This window comes from Ictidomys tridecemlineatus, chromosome 6 (genome assembly GCF_052094955.1).
Source record: "Ictidomys tridecemlineatus isolate mIctTri1 chromosome 6, mIctTri1.hap1, whole genome shotgun sequence".
Classification (NCBI taxonomy): Eukaryota; Metazoa; Chordata; class Mammalia; order Rodentia; family Sciuridae; genus Ictidomys; species Ictidomys tridecemlineatus.
In genome coordinates, this window is record NC_135482.1 from 9,477,522 (window position 1) to 9,497,701 (window position 20,180).

General features: G+C 53.8%; 2 protein-coding genes across 4 annotated transcripts in view; one reads left to right on the top strand and one right to left on the bottom strand.

Annotated features, from left to right (window-relative positions):
* The window catches only part of Gga1 (golgi associated, gamma adaptin ear containing, ARF binding protein 1), a 19,499-nt gene extending 13,754 nt beyond the window's left edge, over positions 1 to 5,745 (bottom strand). Inside the window, exons 1-2 of one of the 3 annotated variants that reach the window (XM_078052776.1) lie at positions 5,329 to 5,745; positions 1,527 to 1,611 (exon numbers count right to left, since the gene is read on the bottom strand). In XM_078052776.1, the coding sequence (XP_077908902.1) occupies positions 1,527 to 1,611; positions 5,329 to 5,371 (128 nt within the window). In that variant the 5' untranslated portion in view covers positions 5,372 to 5,745. Of the gene's footprint in view, positions 1 to 1,526; positions 1,612 to 3,989; positions 4,299 to 5,328 lie in introns of those variants that run through there. The other 2 variants (XM_005322272.5, XM_040278315.2) reach the window with 2 other exon arrangements.
* The window catches only part of Lgals2 (galectin 2), a 24,332-nt gene continuing 8,691 nt past the window's right edge, over positions 4,540 to 20,180 (top strand). Inside the window, exon 1 of the mRNA XM_013357284.4 lies at positions 4,540 to 4,681. The gene's annotated coding sequence lies outside the window, so the exon portion shown is untranslated. The remainder of the gene's footprint in view (positions 4,682 to 20,180) is intronic.

Genomic DNA, 20,180 nt, shown 5'->3' on the forward strand with positions numbered 1-20,180 from the left:
GGCTGGGGATGTGGCTCAAGCGGTAGCGCGCTCGCCTGGCATGCATGCGGCCCGGGTTCGATCCTCAGCACCACATACCAACAAAGATGTTGTGTCCGCCGAGAACTAAAAAAAATAAATATTAAAAAATTCTCTCTCTCTCTCTTAAAAAAAAAAAAAGAAATACGACTGGTCTTGTCCCCTGCTTGTTGCAGAGACAAGCCTGGACAGAGGAGCAGAGCCTTCTCAGGGCCCATCTGGGAGTGACCCATGAATGATGTGGCAGGAGTGACAGGCACAGTTCCCTGGGGACTCAAGATGGCAGGGTACTTCCTGCCGGGAAAATCAGAGCACCTTCATGGTGGAGGAGGTGACAATGTCAACCAGATCACAAAAGATCACTGCCGGAGTCAGTGCAGGTAGTACTTGCTGAGCACTGGTGACACGGAGCGCCTCCTGCGCTTTCCCACCTGAGCCTCATGAGGTGGCCAGGGAGCCTTCAGCAGCCCCAGGCGGGCAGCACATCATTCCACCTGACAGCTGAAGAAACTGAGCTCCGAGTGACTCGGCCACAAGGTCACTCCGCAGAGAGAGGGTGGGATTCGCCCCCAGGCAGCCCTGGCCCTGGTGAAAGTGGGGCAGAGAAGAAGCACACAGGGCTGTGTCCCTGTCTCAGCCCCTCGAGGAGCCTGTAGGGACACATATTTCCAGCTAGAGCCCCACTGACTCAGGAGGCTGAGGTGCAGGAGGATCCCACACTTTTTTTGTGGGGGGAGGGTACTGGGGATTGAACTTGGGGGCACCCAGCTATTGAGCCACACCTCCAGCCCTATTTTGTATTTTATTTGGGGACAGGGCCTCACTGAGTTGCTTAGCACCTCGCTTTTGCTGAGGCTGGCTTTGAACTCGGGATCCTCCTGCCTCAGCCTCCTAAGCCACTGGGATTACAGGCATGGGCCATCACACTCGGCTGAGGATCCCACATTTAAGGCCAGCCTCAGTAACTTAGCAAAATCCTGTTGTCAAAATGAAATTTTTAAAAAGCCTGGGGATATAGCTCAGTGGTAAAGGGTCCCTGGTCTTAATCCCCAGTACCACAAAAAGAATGCCCACCCCTCAGCCCCTGCCAACAGCTAAGCTCAGGCAGCCCAAGAATGTGTGTCCTGGCAGGCACGCCAGGCGGCTCACCAAGGTGGGTATGGTTCTTCCTTGAGCAAAAAGTCTGCTGGGAGCATGTGGCTCTCCTGGCAGGGCCCCCAACAAATCCACCAGCGGGGGTTGGGGTGGGCAGGCCCAGTGCCCTTGCCTCCCGATCACATCTCGGGGCCAACTGCTCATCCCCTGAGCCTCAGGGTCTTAACCTATAAATGGGCCCCACAAGGCACAACTCAGAATGACACACAAGTAGCCCTGGACTCAAAGGCCCACTACTGTTGCTAACTGGGAAGCGCTCCATCCGGTGAGGAGGCAGGTCCTTTCACCCATGGCCAGGCAGGTGCACGCTGCAAGTAGAGTGTTCTGAGGAGTATGAAGAGAGGGCCACCTACCCCTCAAAGTCCTCGTTGAGCTGCTCACAGAAGCCGTTGATGCTGGCCCAGTTCAGCTCCTTGTTCAGGGGGTTTGTGGCTCTGTCTGCAGGAGGAGGGGAGCATCAGAGTAGCCAGGCAGAGGGGCCCCTGCTCCCCGACCCCATGCTGGGAGCAGGAGGGACTTGACAAGCACACAGCAGTGGCCTCGCTTCACTTCCTGCCCAGACAGTCCCAAGACCTGTGCGCACACGCTCCAAGCTCCAATCCGGTAGGTGAACAGGTAAGGACCTGGGCAGGCCTCCGCTCAGCTTCCCACCACTGGGCCCCACTGTTAGAGGCTCTGCCCAGGTCACTTTCCTCCTCCTGTCTCCTCTTCCTTACAGTTGTACCCCTGCCACACCAACTTCAGCTCTGCTGATTCTGCTTCTGGAATTTATGCTCAGAAAAGATCCAGAAGTAAGAGGTGGGGAAGCCATGGTCCCACTCTCAAGGAGCTGAGTGGCCAGGCAGTGGGCCAAGAGAAGCTAGGTTCTGTCACTGACAGAGGGAGGCAAAGGAGCTATGGGGCCCAGATGAGGAGGCAGGGCATTCGGGGGACAGGGGAAGCTGTCTGGAAGATGAAGCACTCAGCAGGGACTGGAAGGAGTCACCTGAGCTGGGGGCCGGCCTGTGACCAGTTCACAGAGCTGAGCACAGGAGGGTGTGAGGCCCTTGGAAAGGAAAGCGGGTTTTGTTGTCATGCTGGCCCTTCTCTGGGGTGTGGCTCAGTGCCACCTCCTCCAGGCAGTCCTCCTGAGCTCTCCACTGCCCAGGTAGCAGTGTGGGGTGAGTTCTTTCTCTGTGTCCTCTGGACTGCAGACCCAAGTCTGCTATCATCCTGTGTCACAGCCGCTGTGTACACCCCTCTCCCCTCAGCCAGTGGAAAATGCACCATAAATGAGGGGTCAGCTGTGAGCACGTGGGGGTGAGGTCATCTACAGAAAGGAGATGGGAATTGAGACCAGACACTTGTCCCTTGACCCCAACATTGTTTAAGAAACAAAGTAGGTCATAACTTCCCTGAACCTCCAACTCCCCACTTGTAAAGTCAGAATGAAACAGGGACTAATTTCAGATGACAAAACGCTTTGTGCATGGCAAGGCCCTGGGAAGCTGGAGGGGGACCCTCGCTCCTCACAGCCCGTCTCTGAGCTTCACCTGTTCCCAGCCAGTTCTGCCCACATCTGGACACTGAGCTGGATGTGGAGGGAACAGAGCCCAGGAGGTGGGACACAGAAGGCTCTATAGAGCAGGAAGTTGGGGGCCCAGCATGTGGTGCCTGTCCCAGGGCCCTAAGCTGTGGCAGGGGGCCAGAGCCTGGGGTCCCAGTGCCTGAGAGCCATCCACTCAGGGCATATTTATTCAGTAAGCCTGGGGTGCTGCGCCTAGTGCAGCAAACAAGATTAAACACTTGCCTCCTGCAGCCAATGGCCCTGCAAGAGGAACACAATGCTAAGACTAATGGACAAACACAGGATACTGCATACTGTCTGTTGCAAGGTAATGTAAAGTAAAGAGCAAAAGGTGGCGCAGAAGACACTGGGGGTGGCCATTCCCTGGGACTGCTCAGAGAAGATGGGCTGAATCAAGTAAAGCACTTTCTTCCTAGGTCTAAGTTTCTGTCTCAGGAGCCCAGCAGGACCTCTCATTCCCTTAATGGAACAGAAAACCTTGCTGAACCCCTGGAAATACCAGGAATATGCCCTCCCCTATATACGCCACCTCCCAGGCCCCGAACATGGCCAAAGGCTGGGGAACACCAGTCAGAAGGAGGGAGGCCCTGTCCACTTGATGACACTCAGCTGGGGGTGGGGTGGGCAAAATAGGAAGTCTCCTAAAGTGTCAAGGACATGTGAGCCTGAATAAGGACACTATCACTGATTCTGGAAACAACTTGTGGAGGAAGCGTGGGTCTTACAGGCCACCGGCTCTCCCCTTCATCTGGCTTAAAGTCCAAGAAGACCTGACCCACTGCCCTGGCCCTCTCAACTCTATCTGGGCAAGACCTTCCCTGGCAGGCAGCAGGGGAGAGCGCCTTGGGAGAGGAGAGAGGGAGGGTTTCACAACAGGGTGCAACTCCACCCTGTCACTCCAAGGTAGTGACAATATCATCAACTACCTCCAACCGCCACTAAGGAAAAGCTCAAAATTTTGCTAGGATTCAAAGGGAAAGAAAAAGACAAAACAATCTCAGCCCTAATTTATCCAGAACTGGTCAAACCCAGGTGTCCCCAACTTCTGCCTGTTTCTGGACTCTGGCCTCTCTGAAAATTCCCACTGTTGCTAAATCTGTCCCTCCAGCTGAGCCCCCAACCCACCATGCAGGGATGGTGCATGCCAGGCCAGGCTCTACCCCTGAGCTACACCTGAGACTGTTGTGCATCACTCAGACTTAAAAATTGTCTTGGGGCTGGGGTGGTGGCTCAGTGGTAGAGCGCTCACCTAGCACGTGCGAGGCCCTGGGTTCGATCCTCAGCACCACATAAAAATAAAGGAATAAAATAAAGGTATTGACAACTACAACTAAAAAATAAATATTTTAAAAAAGAACTTAAAAAGTTTTCAATCAGCTTGAAATCAGTCAGCCAGGGCCCAACCCAACCTTCCGAGTTGCTGCTGAGACCTGGACACTTGTAGCATTCTGGAACAGTCAATGGCCTCTGAGTGCCTCCTTTTTACCCACCACATTCCCCACACTGGCCAGACTGATTGACACATCCCTGGGGATGGCGTGGTTCCAAGGCCAACTCAGAGTTCAACTCTGCTCAAGAATGGCTTAAAAGGGGCTGGTCACGACCCCAAACCACCCTGCAAAGCTCCCTGGTATGTCAGGGCCCAAGAGGCTTCCCTGCAGACCTGGCCCAGACAAGGGGTCAAAGGAGGAAAAGCCTTGGAAGAGAGCTGTCACTAGACCAGTGAGAAGCAAATCATGGCTTCGGAGGGCAGAGTCTAGGAGGGGGATAGTGAGGGCTGAGGATCCTCAGCATTGCAGGACAGGCAGCTCAGCTGGAGGGCGTGGGGGTTCAGAAGCCTGAGCAGGACGCTGTCTCTGGGGACAGACTGGGAAAAGGTGCAGAGGCCTTTGGAGGAAGCTCGGGAAGAGCTGGGAAAGCAATCGTGGACGGAGATGCAGAGTAAGAGGACCGGGCTGGGGGTAGTGACAGCGAACTTGGATTTACTTATGGAGCCTGGGACCGGACCCTCCAAGCATGCAGGTCTTGGGGGTGCCTCACGGTGGGGACCGCGGGGGAATCCTGACTATCCCCGTCTGGACGGGGAAAGAGCAAATCTGAGAGTAGTTGCAGGATCCAGGATGGACAGGAGGGTACCGCTCCACCCAGGGCCCTAGAGTGAAAGGGGCCTGAGAAGGGTGCGTCCTTTCGGGGTCTGAGATGCAGCCCTGGGGACCGCTCCTTCGCTCCCTCCCTGGGCCCAAGCGAAAACTCGGGGGCCTGCTCTTCGGCGGAGCAGCCCGGGCCTGAGGGGGCTGAAGGCTGCCCTCCGGACCGGGGGTTCGGGCGCAGCTCACTCCCGCCCGGCTCGGGGTCCAGGCCCCAGCACGGGTGGGTGGGCGGTGCCTGCTGCCACCGCGCGGCGGCGCAGCCCGCGGGGTCTTCTCGCAGGTCAGGGTCGGAGGGGCCGACTCGGGACACCGCCCCTCCCGAGCCGGGGGCGGGGCGTGAGGAGGGGGCGCCGCGTACCCCGCCCCCGCCGGGAAGGGGCCTGCCTCGCGCCCCCGGTTCCGGTTCCGGTCCGGCCCGCGCCCCTCCCGGACACTCACTGATTCGCGCCTCCAGAGTCTCCGGCTCCATCGCTGGCTCCATCCGCCACGGGCCCCCGGCTCGGCACCGCCCCCCGCCCCCCGCAGCTCTCGCGGGACCTCCTCGGCACCGCCCTCTGTCGATTAAAGGGGCAGCGTCCGCTCCAACGCGCTGGAGCGGCGCGCAGGAGCGCTGGGCACCATAGAGAAGCGGACGAGCTCGCCCAGAGCGTCACCCGCTCGTCCAACCCCTCCCCCAGACGGGGAGGCGGTGCTGGGAAGGACCCGCCGCCTGCCTTCCCGTTCCCGGTGTTCAGGCGGGAGAGGAAGCGGAGAGACGGGGTGCTGAGGGCAACACCATGGAAACCCTACGGGACGCTCTAACTCGTTCTGCGTCACGGAGATACTTGTGACCGCTTCCGGAAGGGCGCTCCGGGGCCATGTTTCTGAGGGGCTCTGAGGTCACTTCCGGAGCCCTAGGGGTACTTCCGTTTAGACGTGAAGTTGGGAGGGTAGCCTTAAAAGGGCAATAACCCATATTGGCCGCTGTGAAAATGACGAAAGTAAGTGCTTACGGTGTTGCAGGCATTGCTCTAAGCATAATAAGCATAATGTGTGTGTTTGTATATGTACATTGTGTGTTTATGTAGATATGTACACACACACACACACACACACACACACTAGTCCCTCACTCCTCACAGCAAACCCGAGAGCCAGGTGGTTTGCCAGAGGTCCCGGTGACAGCCTGATCCCTTGTCCTGCCTCTTGCATTCAGCTTGCCAACGTTTAATGAACTCACTGCATTTGCTTTGTTCCGTGTTAGGCATTGGAGGAGAAAGATAGGGCCAGATATCTGTCACGCGCGATGGTGGCGGAAGCCCGAGGAATAATGGCAACACAGGAGTGGCCACTTCCCCAAACTGGGGGTGGTGTGGGGCGAGGCTCCGGGGGTCTTGCCAGGGGAGGACTCAGAGGTGACGTTTAGCTGAAAACAGTCGGGTTTCCCCGGTGGACCTGGTGTGACAAGGATATTCGGGGAGAAAGAGTAAGGGGAATTCGGGGAATTGGAAGAATTTCAGTGCGGCTCCAGCGGCGTCTGGGGAAGGTGGGCAAGATCACGCGGATCCCGTGGTCGGCTTTTTTTTTTTTTTTTTGTCCCGAAAGCTGTGTTGGAGGTGTTCAAGAGCCTTAGGGGTGGTCAGATTTTTGAGAGGCCCAGGCGGCAACAGTGCGAAGAAGATACTGGTGGGAACCTTCCTGCAAATAGGAGAGTAGGAGGGCAGACATCCTAGCCGTGGTGTCATAGTGTTTCTCCCTCTACCAAAGCCCTCCCTCGCCTGCCCTTGTCCTGGCCTGGGGACCTCATCCCCCGCGGTGCTGGTAATTGCTCTCGGTCTCCCCCTGGCGACATTCCGGGAAACCTGCCCTGAGTGCCCTCTGCAGCGGCTTGGTGCCGGGAAGGGTTAAGGCAGGACCAGGGAATCTGGCGAATCCGGTTCTGCTTGGGCTGTCGCCTTGGCGAGTGACCTCGATTCACCTTGCAGAACCGCAGTGACCTCATCCCCCGATCAGTTTTTCCCCTAAATTCAACCATTCAGCTGACGGGTACGCTAAATTCTCTCCTCAGGCCATTAAAATTTTGTAAGAAAGGAATACGTTTATTTATTGCATCCCTCAATAAATAAAAGCTGTAACGTAATATGCACGTGAAATCCTTTTAGTTTGATTATTGAAATGAAATGAATTATTACTGAAATAAAAAGCAAACCACATTTACCACTTGGATTTAGGGGCCCATCCACGTGGTCAGAAGTCTTTAAATTTTTTAATTCTTTTGTGGTTCTGGGGATTGAACTCTGCTAAGCAAGAGCTTCACCACAGAGCTACATGCCAGCCCCAAGAGTCACTTTTTAAAGACATGGATTTGACCTGGGTGCACGTACTGGCTTCACTGCTTTCTAAATTGTGTGGCCTTGAGACCAAAGAGGAAGTGGAACCTGGTAGGCAGGAAGTGAACCCCACACCATGGGCTCCCCACCCACTGTGTCTGCTGAACTTTCTCCTTAAACTTATCTCCATTCTATATTTTTCTTTGATTCATTATGTTCTTTGTCTCTCTACCCCGCAGAATGTCTGCTCCTAGGAACTTGGGCATCCACCTTGAGGAATTTCATCTGTTTGGTTTATTGGTGAATCCCCTGAGGCCTAGAAGAGTAACTGGTACCTAGCAGTCGTTAGGGCTCAGAGCAGGTACCCCACAGTATGGCACCCAGGCTGAAGGAAACCTGAGAGGGCACGAAGGAAGGTCTTTCTGACCTCCTGTCCTCCTTTTTCCTTCTCCCCTTTCCCACTAACGTGGATCTTGGAAACTAGAATTCCTCTTCCCCAATGCCCTTCCCCAAAGCAAGTCATAAAACCTGGAAATATAACTCCTTTCTGTGTAAGAGCTGCCAGAGAGAAATTCTCTGACCTGTAATTGGTGATAGGTCACAAGACCGTCCTCCCAGCTGGGAGGCCAAGTGGGAACAGACAGGCCTTACTGGGTGTCCACTGGGTCCCACTGAGTCTCCCCATTAAATCACACCCTTTTGCCCCATCGTATTTCTATGATTTGATGCTTTTTTAAAACCTAAGCAGAATGCAGAGTTCACCCCCAGGTCTTTGGGTCTTCATTCTGAAGGCGCCCATGTCACATAAAACGGATGAAATGAATTCGTTATGCTTTTCTCCCGTCCATCTGTCTTTGTCCATTTTATTTCAGACCTAGCCAGGAACTCTAGGGGGCCTGAGAAAGCCCTTCTTCCCCTACAGTGTTCGATATTATAAATTATATGAATGAATGGTTGTGTCCGAGGTTGCCCAGAGAGCTGGAGGTGAAGGGGGGGCAGACCACACTGGCCTAACAAAGCCTTTAGGGCTGCCCTGGGGAGCTGGGCTTGGGGAGGGAGAATCCCAAGCCGATTTTTGCAGGGAGGACTTGGCCTAGACTTGGGTCAGGAGAGGAGATGCAGAAGGGGGACCTGAGCCCAGTGAATGGAGCCCACCCAACACGGGAAATGGGAAATGTGGACTTTGGCCTCTGGCAGTTGTTCCTGACCATCCCCCACTTTGCAAGGGTTTACTCTGACTTGGGGAGCCCTTGAGAGGGGTGAGTAAAGCTGAACTGTCTTTGCAGCTCTGACCACTGGCGCTTGCTGGCTTCCAAGGGATTCACACCTCAGCCCCTTCCCAGAAAAACCCTCCAGCATCAGAAATGCTGGTGAGGATGGGGCGAGGAGGAAAGGAAAGACGGGTAGGCGTCCTTGAGAACTGGGAGGAGAGGGAGATGGGGCAGCATGGGAACTGCCTCAGCCTGTGACCCTGACAAGTCCTGGCTCATGCGTCCCATCCAGACAGACCTCCAGAAGCAAGGGCACAGAGAACTGTGGATGTCATTGTCCCCTTTAGCCCTCATGCAGATCTCACAGTTGAGAAATCTGAGGCCCTGAGTAATGTGGCTGGCCAAGGTCCTCACATGGCTCCATCACGAAAGCCTGCATGACACCAAGTCCCTGCCTTTGAAGACTGGAAAACCAGAGGGACACGCTGAGGACTTACGGAGGGACCCAGAGGGGCTGGTGTGAGGAGGGCGGGAGCCCGCTGGGAAGTGGCCTGGGCAACTCCTCCTGAGGAGCTGACATTTCCCCTGAGAAGGAGCCTGTGCCCGTCCCCTGGGAAGGTAGTGAAGCATGTAAGCATCAAGGCTCTGGGGTCACACAGCTAAAAACAGAACAGAATTTGAATTGGACTTGAGTCTCTGTACCCAAAGTCCACGCTTGATCCTAGGAATCATGATTTCAGGTCCCAGTGATGACCAACGAGAGAGCAGACACCAGCAAGATGGGAGAGCCCTTGGAACTTATGTATTCACATCAAATCCTGGGCTCGTGTGCGGGGGACAGGGAAAAGGCTTATATTTCTGAATCAGAACTAGGATGCACAGTATAAGCCATTTTTTATCCAACAAAAGAATCTCAAAGGGCTGGGGATGTGTTTGGCTAACATGAATGAGACCCTGTGTTGGATACTTTTCATAGCAAAAATTAATAATAATAATAGGCTTATCAAGTATTAAAATTCAACTCAATTTCTCTGTACATTTAATACATTATCTTTGTTGAAAACAATGACCTTTAGATGGAAGGAACTATAAATTCAGTGCAAATATAAATGACTGTGCTACAGAAGATGAACTAATTGGTTGTTTGCAATTAATGCTTTCCCAGAAAATCTGGATTGCCTGAAATAACGGAACAGCAAAAGTAAGATTTGGTTCAAGGGAAACTGGGCCATTTCTTGGGGGAGGGAAGTAGATTTATGGCCACTAGAGAAATGAACTTGTTCATCGGACTTTTCCAAGTTCTGGAATGGTGGGGTGGATAGGTAGGGATCTTCCTGTGAAACAGTTTGTTTCACTTTGATTCCATGATAAAAATACTTCTACCGTTTCTTGACTCGTTTACTGTGCCCCTTGAATTTTGCATATACAATGTGCAGTACTTTGAGGTACCTATTAGCCTTCCCACTTTATAGAGGAGACTGAGGTCCAGAGGGGTTAAGGAAGATAGCTGGAGTGCTCTGGCCAAGTTCTGCTTGGTTTTCATTGTGCAGCTGGTCTACTCTGCTGGCTTTCTTCATGGGCACCCAGATTCCCCTGGGCTCTGCGGTTGTGAACCAGGAATGGGTGCTGCGTGGTCTCCCAGCCCACTGCACCTGCCTGCTCAGGCTCCCAAGAGCAGGGTCTGAGATGAGCTCCCAGGGAAAGGCGGACTTGTACCAGGGTCTGATTACACGGTGTGGGTCATCTGCGGTCCCCGGCCTTTCCCTGCCCTTGTCTTTAAAATCAGACCCTCTACTCTGTGAGTGCTCAGGTGTAACAGGTGGAGCCTCACTGGCCAGTGACCACATTGTGTGCCAGCCTAAGTGGGAGAAGGAAGAAGGGTCTGGGAAGTGAAGAGGCACCCAGTAGGTGAGTATCCCCACTCCCACCCGTCTCCGGGTCCGGGTGGGTGTGGCCACAGAGGCCGATACCGTGGCCCTCACCTCATTGGCCAGAAGAAAACTAGGACTCTGGATCTCACCAATAGTAAGGCAATATGCAAATATTGTCCCTCGCTAATTGGCTGATGGGCAGATGCGGTCCATTCATTCCTGCGCTCTAGGCCAGGGGAGTTTGACTTTCAGCAAGTGAAAGCAAAGCGCCCACCTTATGCCAAGCCCTGTGCCAGGAGCGGGCGTCCCGGGGTGAATAGAGAGGCAAGGCGCCGCCCTCGTAGAATTCACATTCTAGTAGTCTAATAAGCACAGAAGGGACAATACCATTTCAGATCAGGACAATGCCACAATCCACCAGGGAACTGTGAGCTCGCAGTGTCGTCGCAGGTCGCCTTTGGGGTTATTCAAAGTGCTGCAGAGAAGGGCGACACCCAATATCCTGCGGAGAGGGCCTGCAGGGTGCCAAAGGTGGTGCCCGGCAGCGGCACTGGAGAAACCGAGCCAGCTTCTCCTCAAGCTGGAACAGAGGAGGACAGTATGCGGGAAGCCTCTTCAGGATGCAGGGCGGGAGGAGCACAGTTGTGTCCCTTCACCTCAGAGCCTCCAGTTACTGGAGGATTAGAAATAACCTGTAGACCACAAGAGGTATTTAATACGTTTAAAAATAAAACGCCAAAGCCGGCGGCGGTGGTGCCCTAGCTACCAAGGAGGCTGAGGCAGGAGGATGGCCTGAGCCTGGAAATTCGACGTCAGCCTGGGCAACAGAGGGAGACCCACTCTCAAAAAAAGAAAAGCAAGCAAGCAAGCAAGCTCCAAATAGTGACAACTGTTGTCACACTAGCAGAGGTCCTCAATTCCATTCCCTAGCTTGGAGCTTTCCCCCAAACATACATGAAACTTCCAAGCCCCTGTCCTCATCTCTCCACCGCGCCACCCCACACCCAACTCTGCACACTGGCACTTTGCCTCCATGCCTCTGGCAGGACAAGGACTCCAAGGACAGCAAGAAGGACTTGGAGAAGCTCCAGAAGGGACTTCCTTGTCTTTCTGTCAGAGTCACAGCTGCTAGGGGGAGGGGAGCAGTGCAGTTCCCACAAATTTAGAGAATCGTGTTGCTGGCAGAAGAATTGAGCTCATCTACCTCATCCAGAGCTTTTCAATCTTTTTTGAGGGATGTGCAATGTAGGAAGTGCAGTTTACGGGACCAGGTGCAACTCACATTCTGTAGCACCTGGAGTTGGTGATTCGTTCTTCAAACATCTATAAACCACTGATGGAGAATTACGTATTTATTTACAGTGAGAAATAAACTAAATAAATGACAAACTTTACAAGTGACAAATTCATAACCATTTAATCCAAACAAGACGTTTGCACTCAGCTACCTGACATGCACTATAATATTTTTTCATATGAGTTTGAGTTGCACACTGTTTGCACAGCAATGATCTTACTGCTGTATGAAATGGCACTGTGGCTTTTTGGTGGCATTAGAGACTGAATCCAGTGGCACTCTATCTCTCAGCCACATTCCAGCCTGTTTGATTTTTATTCTTTTTTATTATTCCATTTTAGTTTTTGTGTGGTAGTGGGGATTGGACCCAGGGATGCTCTACCATTGAGCTGCCCCCCAGTCTTTTTTGTTTTGAGCTCATTTGTTACTGGAGATTGAACTCAGGGGCTCTCGACCACTGAGCACACCCCCAGCCCTGTTTTGTATTTTGTTTAGAGACAGGGTCTCCCTGAGTGGCTTAGGGCCTCACTTTTGCTGAGGCTGGCTTTGAACTCGTGATCCTCCTGCCTCAGCCTCCTGAGCCGCTGGGATGACAGGTATGTGTCACTGCTCTGGGTTTACACCCCCAGGCTGGCCTTGAACTTGCCATCTTCCTGTCTCGGGCTCTTGAGTTGCTGGGATTACAGGTGCGCACCATCATGCCCAGTCATATAGTAATGATTTTACTGAGTTTACCAAGAGAAAGACAAAGTCAACTTGCTAACATGATCGATTAGAAAACATTCGTTATTATTATTTTTTAATATTATAAAGGCTTTTCTCAGCTTTAGAATCTGTACTGGTAATGTGTCACATGCTAAGACCCAACCCGAGTGTATTATAACATATAAGATAGTCATTAGGTCGGGTGCGGTGGCGCACGCCTGTAATCCCAATGACTTGGGAGGCTGAGGCAGGAGGATCAAAAGTTCAAGGCCAGCCTCAGCAACTTAGGGAGGCCCTGAGCAACTTAGGGAGAACTTGTCTCAAAATAAAAAAGAGCTGTGGATGGGTTTCAGGGATAAAACACCCCTTGGTTCAATCTCCAGTATAAAAATAAAACATTCACAGGACATCACACTTGCTAGTCACAGTACTGCTCTAGTGCTATGTGACAGAGGTGCTCTGATAAACTCTATTGCACATGATTTCTAACAAAAGGTAGACTAGCCCGGGCTGTGCTCAGAACCACGCAGGCTGCGTCCTCCACTGTGTTCCCCTAGGCACGGCGTTCCGATGGCCACGGATAACTGGAAGAATTCTCCGCAGCCTCCCATCCAGCTCCACGCGGGGCGGATCTCCTTCTCCTCCCCTGCCGGGCGCCTGGGACGGACCCGGTGGTTACCCAGTGACTCCGCGTCAGGATACCCAATGAGTCAGGTGCCCGAGTTTCTGGAGGCCGGTTCCCATGTCAGGACGGCGGTGACTATGGAGCTGTTCCTAGGTGGCTGCCAGCCTCGCAACTGAAACCCACTAACTTCAAACCAGACGTGTGACTAACTCAGCCTCCTTAGTCACGTTTCAGAAATGCCGCCGCCACTCGGGTATGGCCTTGCAAGGGAAAGTGTGGGTCAGTGGAAAGGGAACGTCGTCCTCACCGACCGTGACTCGATGCGCCTGCTTCTGCAAATTGTGTAACATGTGACCTTGCAAACGTGTTTCTAGGGCTGCTCCCGATTTCGAAGGGCCCTGGCATTGATGCTGTCTTCACAGGCTTCATGGTGACTCCATCTGTGCCAGAGACCGTAAGCACAGTCTGTAGAAAACACCAATCGAGTTTCCTGTAACAGTTCTCACGCGACCTGGGCGCCAGCACACTGATATTCTCTGTTCTGTTGTTTTGCAGTCTGCTGGATCAAGCCTAACCTGAGCCCAGAACAGAGCAGTGATTCACCCAAAGTCACAGAGCAGGTGCCACCTCCAGGTGGGGTCCTGTCACCTGTCCCTCATCCTGTGGTCCTTTCTTCTGCCGCCATTAAACAACTTCAAGTTTCCTTTTGCCGTGGGTGAGCTTAGGGGCCATGACTGCTTCGCCCTGGTGCATCCTTGGGCCCTGCTCACACAGAGGTTCCGTAGGTAGAGACTGGAAGGAGGAAAATGAATGAAAGCAAATGGGTCGACCACTTTTTCCCCAGCCTTAGACCCAAATCCACAATTCCCCTTTAGGTGACAACTCAGGAACACCACAGGGACACTGTGAAAGGTTGTTCAAGTTGTACACTGTGCATAGGTCCAACCAGCCCACCTCCATCTGCCAAACCCGCTCCCTGGGGTGAGGGTTGTGTCTCTTCCTGGCTCGCACAAGGCTGATGGCCCCCCCCCAGCCCTGTCCAGAGACTCAAGTCCTTATTCTGGGCAACTTTGTGCACATCATCTCACAACCCTGGGTCTGGACTTGTTCCTCTGCACAACGGAGATAGTAATCGCACTTCGGGGGTTGCCGCGAGGTGGAGGTGAAGGTGTGTGTGTACAAAGTGGGTGTGACCTGCCCCTGGAAACCAGGACACACAGGTGCAAGGCTGCATTCAAGGATGGAGGTGCAGCTTTGTGCAAAAGCCAGGGCGGGGGTGTGGCTCAGTGGTAGGGCACTCACCTGGAGTGCTCAAGGCCTGGGGTTCCATCTCCAGCACCCCGGACAGAACACCAACAATAACAACACAACAGGACAGACAGACAGACATACAGACAGAGCCAACCACTGGAAACAATGCCACCCACCAGCAGGAGACCCGCCCCAAACAGACGGAGGTGGGTATGGAGCAGTATCCAAGATATACCGTTTTTATGTTTTGTTTCTGTTTTGCGGTGCTGGCGACTGAACCCAGGGGCGCTCTACCACTGAGCTACATGCCCGACCCTTTTAATTTTTTATTTTAAGAGAGGGTTTTGCTAAGTTGCTGAGGCTGGCCTTGACCTTGTGATCCTCCTGCCTCAGCCTCCTGAGTACCTGACATTACAGGTGGGCATCGCCAAGCCGGGCTTCCAGGATATATTAAGAGAATAAAATCAGGGAACAGAACTGTGCGTAGAGCATGTGGTCACCTGTGTGGCCCGTGGAATATTCTTGGAAGGAAGCACGAGAAGGGATTGGCTTCTGGGTGTCTGTGGGGACTCGTAAGAGGGCAACTTGCTTCTCCCTGCAGGTTCCTTTTGAGCTGTGTAAAGTGGTTTTTCATCAAATGTATGTCTTCCTTTCTCATTTTTTAAGAAGTAGCTACTTAGCTAAGGACAAGCTATTTTTCTTCTTAGTTGAGGTCATCCCCTTCATGGCCAGCAGGGGGAGACAGACGCCACCCTCTCCAACACCTCACCCACCGGCCTCTGCAAAGCCTGGAGGAGGCGGCAGCCTGAGGCTGGGTGGGGATTGGTCTCACTGCTGGGGCCCCTAAAAGGAAATGCAAGGAAAATAAGTTGCCATTTCGAACCTCAGGGACACCCTGGTTTTAAAAAATAGCTTTGTTGAGATTGGATTCATGTACCATGTGATCTGCCTAAGTTGGAATAGGATATTAATAATCTAAAAAAAAATTGTGGCAAAGGACATGTCACGTCAATGTCCCACTTAAGGGCACAATTCAGCAGCATTAATTACCTTCACAGAGTCCTGCGGCCATCTGCACGCTCCATTCCACCGCCTGGAGCAGCCCTTTAAACAATAGCCACCCTCCCCCGCCCAGCTCTGGGCGCCCCCACTGCACTTCCCGTCTCTGAGTCGCCTGCCCTAACGGGAACAGAGCACCGGCGGCCTTGGGTCTTCCTTCTGCTACCGACACCTACTCCCAAGGGGTCACCCCTGGCGTAGGGCATGTCCACACCTCACCCGTTTCTGACATCACTTGGGTTTTTTTACCTTCTGTCTTTTGATTGAATTGATTGATTGGTACCGGGGTTGAACCCAGGGGTGAATCACCACTGAGCACATCCCCAGCCCTGGTTATATTTTATTTAGACTCAGGGTCTCCATAAGTTGCTGAGGCTGGCCTTGAATTTATGAATCTCCTGATTCAGCCTCCCCAGTCGCTGAGATTACAGGGGTGTGCCCCCGCACCTGGGCTGGAATCTTGATTTTTTTTTTTAACTAAATGGGTCGTGGGTGGGAGGCGAGGAGGGAGGGGGAGCGCTGGGGAGCCATTTGGCAAAATTACATTGCTATTGGGTGCCTGTTGAACATGTCACAATGAATCCCATCCTTACAGCTAGGATGCACTAATAAAAATGTGGAAAGAGAAGAAAACAAAACAAAACAAAAAACCAAAGAGGTGTCAATTGTCTACCAAGGAAATAGGCTCAGGCGAGACCTCAGGTGAGATCTCTTTTCTCTTCGTAAAACTCAACTCCTGGGGACAGAGCTGAGGACACAGGGCACAAAGACAGGAAAGGGAGGGACTGGGAGACTAGAATTCTGCCCAGGACGAGAGGCTCCTTCTGGACTCTGTGTCCAGCCCCTGGAGGCAGCGGGGATGCAGGAGGCCGGGGACCTGCTGTTTGCGCCGCCATCTGCCCAGCAAGGCACCCGACTCTCGGACCCTCAGTCTCCTCATCCATCCAACAGGCAGGGCAGCCCTTAGGAGAGCAGGTGAGGATCAGATGGAACAGGGCTGTCACATCACCTGGTGACAACGAACACCAAATACGCCTGTCCCCGGGCCGTCACATTCTTAGGAAAAAATGCATGAATTATGTGGAGTTTAGTGACCAGCGGAGCCGGGGGCTTTGGGCGCAGGAGGTCATCGTAAGGGCTGAATGCTGTCTGACACTGTCCTTGGGCCACCTGGCCACTTGGAAAAGGTGGCTGCGAAGGCGAGGAGGTCGGATTCCCTGGGGAAGGGCCGCACATGTGAGCGGTGTGGATCCTCCGTGGCCAGCTGCAGTGAGGAGGTCCCCAGGGACAGGAGTCACTAAGAGGACCACAGGCTCCCTGGGGACCTTCCTGCGAGAGCCCTCCCCTCTGCCCGGTGCCCACTGTCCCTGGGCAGTCTTGGTGGCCACAGGAAGCCCCGGGCCCTGGGCCGGGTGGAGGAGCTGGGCTTGGGGGCAGGGTCTCTCCTCCGTGAGGCCGCACCCCAGGTCCCCCGAAGCAGGGTGACTTGTGTGATTTCTAGGGACAGATGTGGACACTGGTCTCTTGTATACATACCGCCAGCGCCTGGTGTGCACGGGGGGGGGGGGGGGGGGGTGCACCTCTGGGCTTAGGTCCCCACGATGAGGACGAGACCCAGCCACCCGCGAGGGGGAGCTTCGGGGAGGGACAGCCACCGCAGAGTCGAGCTCTGATCGCAGGAGACCAGAGGTGGTGGTGGCCGCAGAGCCGGTGGGTGGAAGAGGGCTGCAGGGTGACCAGGACCAGAGGGCGCACACCTTGTCACCCAGAAGGGGCTTGGGTTTTGTTCTGGGTGAGCTGCTGGAGGTTTCTGTAGTTTCTGTTTTTGGTACCGAGGTTTGAACCCCGGGCACCTAACCACTGAGCCACATCCCCACCACCCCCCCCCCTTTGTATTTTATTTAGACACAGGGGCTCGCTAAGTTGAGGCTGGCTTTGAACTAGAGATCCTCCTGCCTCAGCCTCCTGAGCTGTTGGGATGACAGGCCTGTGCTGCTGTGCTGGCTGCCAGAGGTCTTAAAGGAGCAGAGTGGGGTGTTGCCCTTGACACTTTACAAAGACCCCCGGGGGGGGGGGCAGTGGGAGGATGTGGGAGGAAGCAGGGAAGGCTGGGGTGACCCCGCCCTCCCTCAAGGATAGTCCTGTTTCCAGGTAGGTAAGAAGACCCTAGGGCTCTAGGGACCCTGGAGGGACTCTGGGGAGGCGGGTGGCCAGCTCAGCAGCCACAGAACCCGGTGATCAGGTGAAACAAGGAAGGTCCCGGGCCTATGAAGCCGGGTCCTCTGAAGTCTTTTGTGGCCTGTTCTGTGACTATAACAAAACACCCAAGATTGGATGATTTATAAACCACAGAAGATCACAGCCAAGCGGATGGTGCATGTCTGTAATCCCAGCAACTCAGAAGGCTGAGGCAGGAGGATCACAAGTTTGAGGCCAGTTTCGGCAATTTAGCAAGACCCTCAGCAACTTAGCGAGGCCCTGTCTTCAAATAAACTTAAAAAGGGGTGCATCCCGTGGAAGAGCATTTGCCCAGCATGAAGCCCTGAGTTCAGTCCCCAGGTCAGGAAGATGGAGACGCACAGAACACAAGGGATTGGGCTCATGGTTCTGGGGGCCAAGAGGTCTCAGAGCCCGGCGCTGCCGCCTGCCGCACCCAGGGTTTGCGGTTTGTGCCTTCAAGGTCAGCGCTCCGCCACGGCGCCCCCCCCCCCCCCCGCAGTGCTCGCTGGGACTTCCTTGCTGCGTGGTAACTGGCACCGGGTGTCACCGGGCAGGACAGAGCCAACACACTGGGCTGGGATCTCTTCCTCTTCTGAGGACCTCATCTGAGCCTAGTGACTCCAAATAACATCAGGTCTGACTCGGGGGCTCAGTTCCCTACACGGGAAACTCTGGGGACACACTCAGACCATGGCCAAGGGCCTTGAGAGGGCTTAGTGGGCTCATCCGGCTGGGCCCGAGCTGCGGCCTCAGAAGCATCCTAACGGCGGACACTCGGTGCCGGGGGACTCGCGGCAGAGAGGCTGCAGACCCGAGGGCTGGATTGGCAGAGATGGAGCACACCTGTCCAGTCCCTGGGCGGCTCCTTGGGCGCCACCGTTGCCTGCTGCCACCTGCCAGCATCTTTCTTCTACCCTAAGCTTCAGTCGTGGGAGGACGGACCCTGGCTTCCCCGATCCTCCCTGGAGCAAGGGAGTGTGCTCCGCGGACACAGTCAGGACCTTTTAGACGTCCTCCCGGAGGGAAGGCAGGTATCTGCATCTTTAATTTAAAAAAAAAAATCTTCCCAACTGCATCGGAAAAAGGTGCTTTCAGCTCTCGTTCACAGATGAAGAGACTGAGGGTCTAAGTGACCTGCCACTCAGCTTCTAGATGACAGAGCCTGGACTTGTCACTGACCCACTGGATGCCCAAAGCTCCCTCCATCTGCTCTGAAGGAGGCCATCTGGGAGGGGCCGGGTGACAGGTGTCGTGAGGTGTGGATCTGTTTGTTCTCTGGGAGGAAAGAGGAAAGGAGATAGACTCTCTGGCACCGGGGACCAAAGTCCCCCAAGAGCAGGTGGCGGGGGTGAGGGTTCCCAGAAGCCACAAGACCCACTTCTCCATCAGTCTTAGCAAATCAGCTGCCTCAGGCCCTTGACACCAAAGAGGTTTGATTTTTTATTAAATCAGAAGAAAAAAAATGAAATTTTGGGTTGAAAAAAGGTTCATGTACAATATTGATGAGCTCATTCGATGGTTCTCTAAAGTAGGGCCATGGATGAGGCTCTGTGCGCCGATCCTAATCTTAAATAACAGCTGTTAAGTACTCGTGATTGTTTCCTTCTATCCTCTCAACGCTTGCTCTTTCATTGTACAGAAAAGGAAAGCTGAACTCAGAGAGGTTAACTAACTTGGCCTGAGGTCACACAGCAAGGAAGTGGTGGAAACAAGATTCCTCATAGGACCTTAGAGGATTCTTTGTTGCCCCAGGGTCCTGGGAAGCCTGAGGCCTTCCACCAAGGGGGGTCAGTGGTTTTCTGGTTATTTCTCCTGCCCAAGCTATCTGCCCCCTGGGCTTGGTCTCTTCAAGACTGGGCTGGATTTTGTACTTTCCTTCTATGGACGCCCTCCATCCTGCCGTTCGATTAAAGTCATGCATGTGCTTGTGTTTACAACAGGGAGACCCTTGAGGACATGTGGGTGATGTCCTCCCTGCCGGCCCCGGTCCCTGCTCATCTAGGGCAGCTTAGGAAGAGAGCATCACGGAGTCCTAGGACCCTGCCTCTGTAGCCGTTTTCGTCCCCACTGTGCATCGACCCAAGCAGCATGGCCAGCGGGGGTATTGAAGATCATGATTCTGCAAAAAGACTCCGGTTTCTCCGCCGCATCCTTTCCTCAGCCGATCCTCCTCCCAACGGTGATGATGACGATTAATGTGATTTCTGTTATTCAGCAAGTCGTCGATACGTGGTGTGCGGCGCTTTTTGAGCGCGAAGCACGACTTTTTGGCCATCGGACTGATTCAAGGATGATCCTTAGAACAGTGAGCAGAACGTCTCAAAGCCTATCACAGGTGGCCGCGGTGGCACTCCTAGGAAAACTGATAGCCCTAAAGTGGATTTGTTAGTGAAGAGGAAGATGAAGACTTAACGCATGAAGCGGTCCATCTCAAGACACCGGGAGTCATGAAATAAAAGTCAAAGGAAAAAGTCAGTCAACACAAAGGAAGAAAATAACGAAGAAAGCAAAACAAGAGATGATCCTTGACCCACACAGCCGCGGGCAAGCCCCGGTCTCCACGGAGGTGGGCTGGAAGCATCAGGCGTGGAGCAGGGCAGAGAGAGGGGCCACCTGCCTCAGTCCATTTTCTGTTGCTGTGTCAGGGTGCCCCAGGCTGGGACAACGACGAGCAGACGGACAAGTGGGCACCGTGTGGGGACCGATGGCTGAACCCGTCTTTCCCAGCATTTATTTATTTTT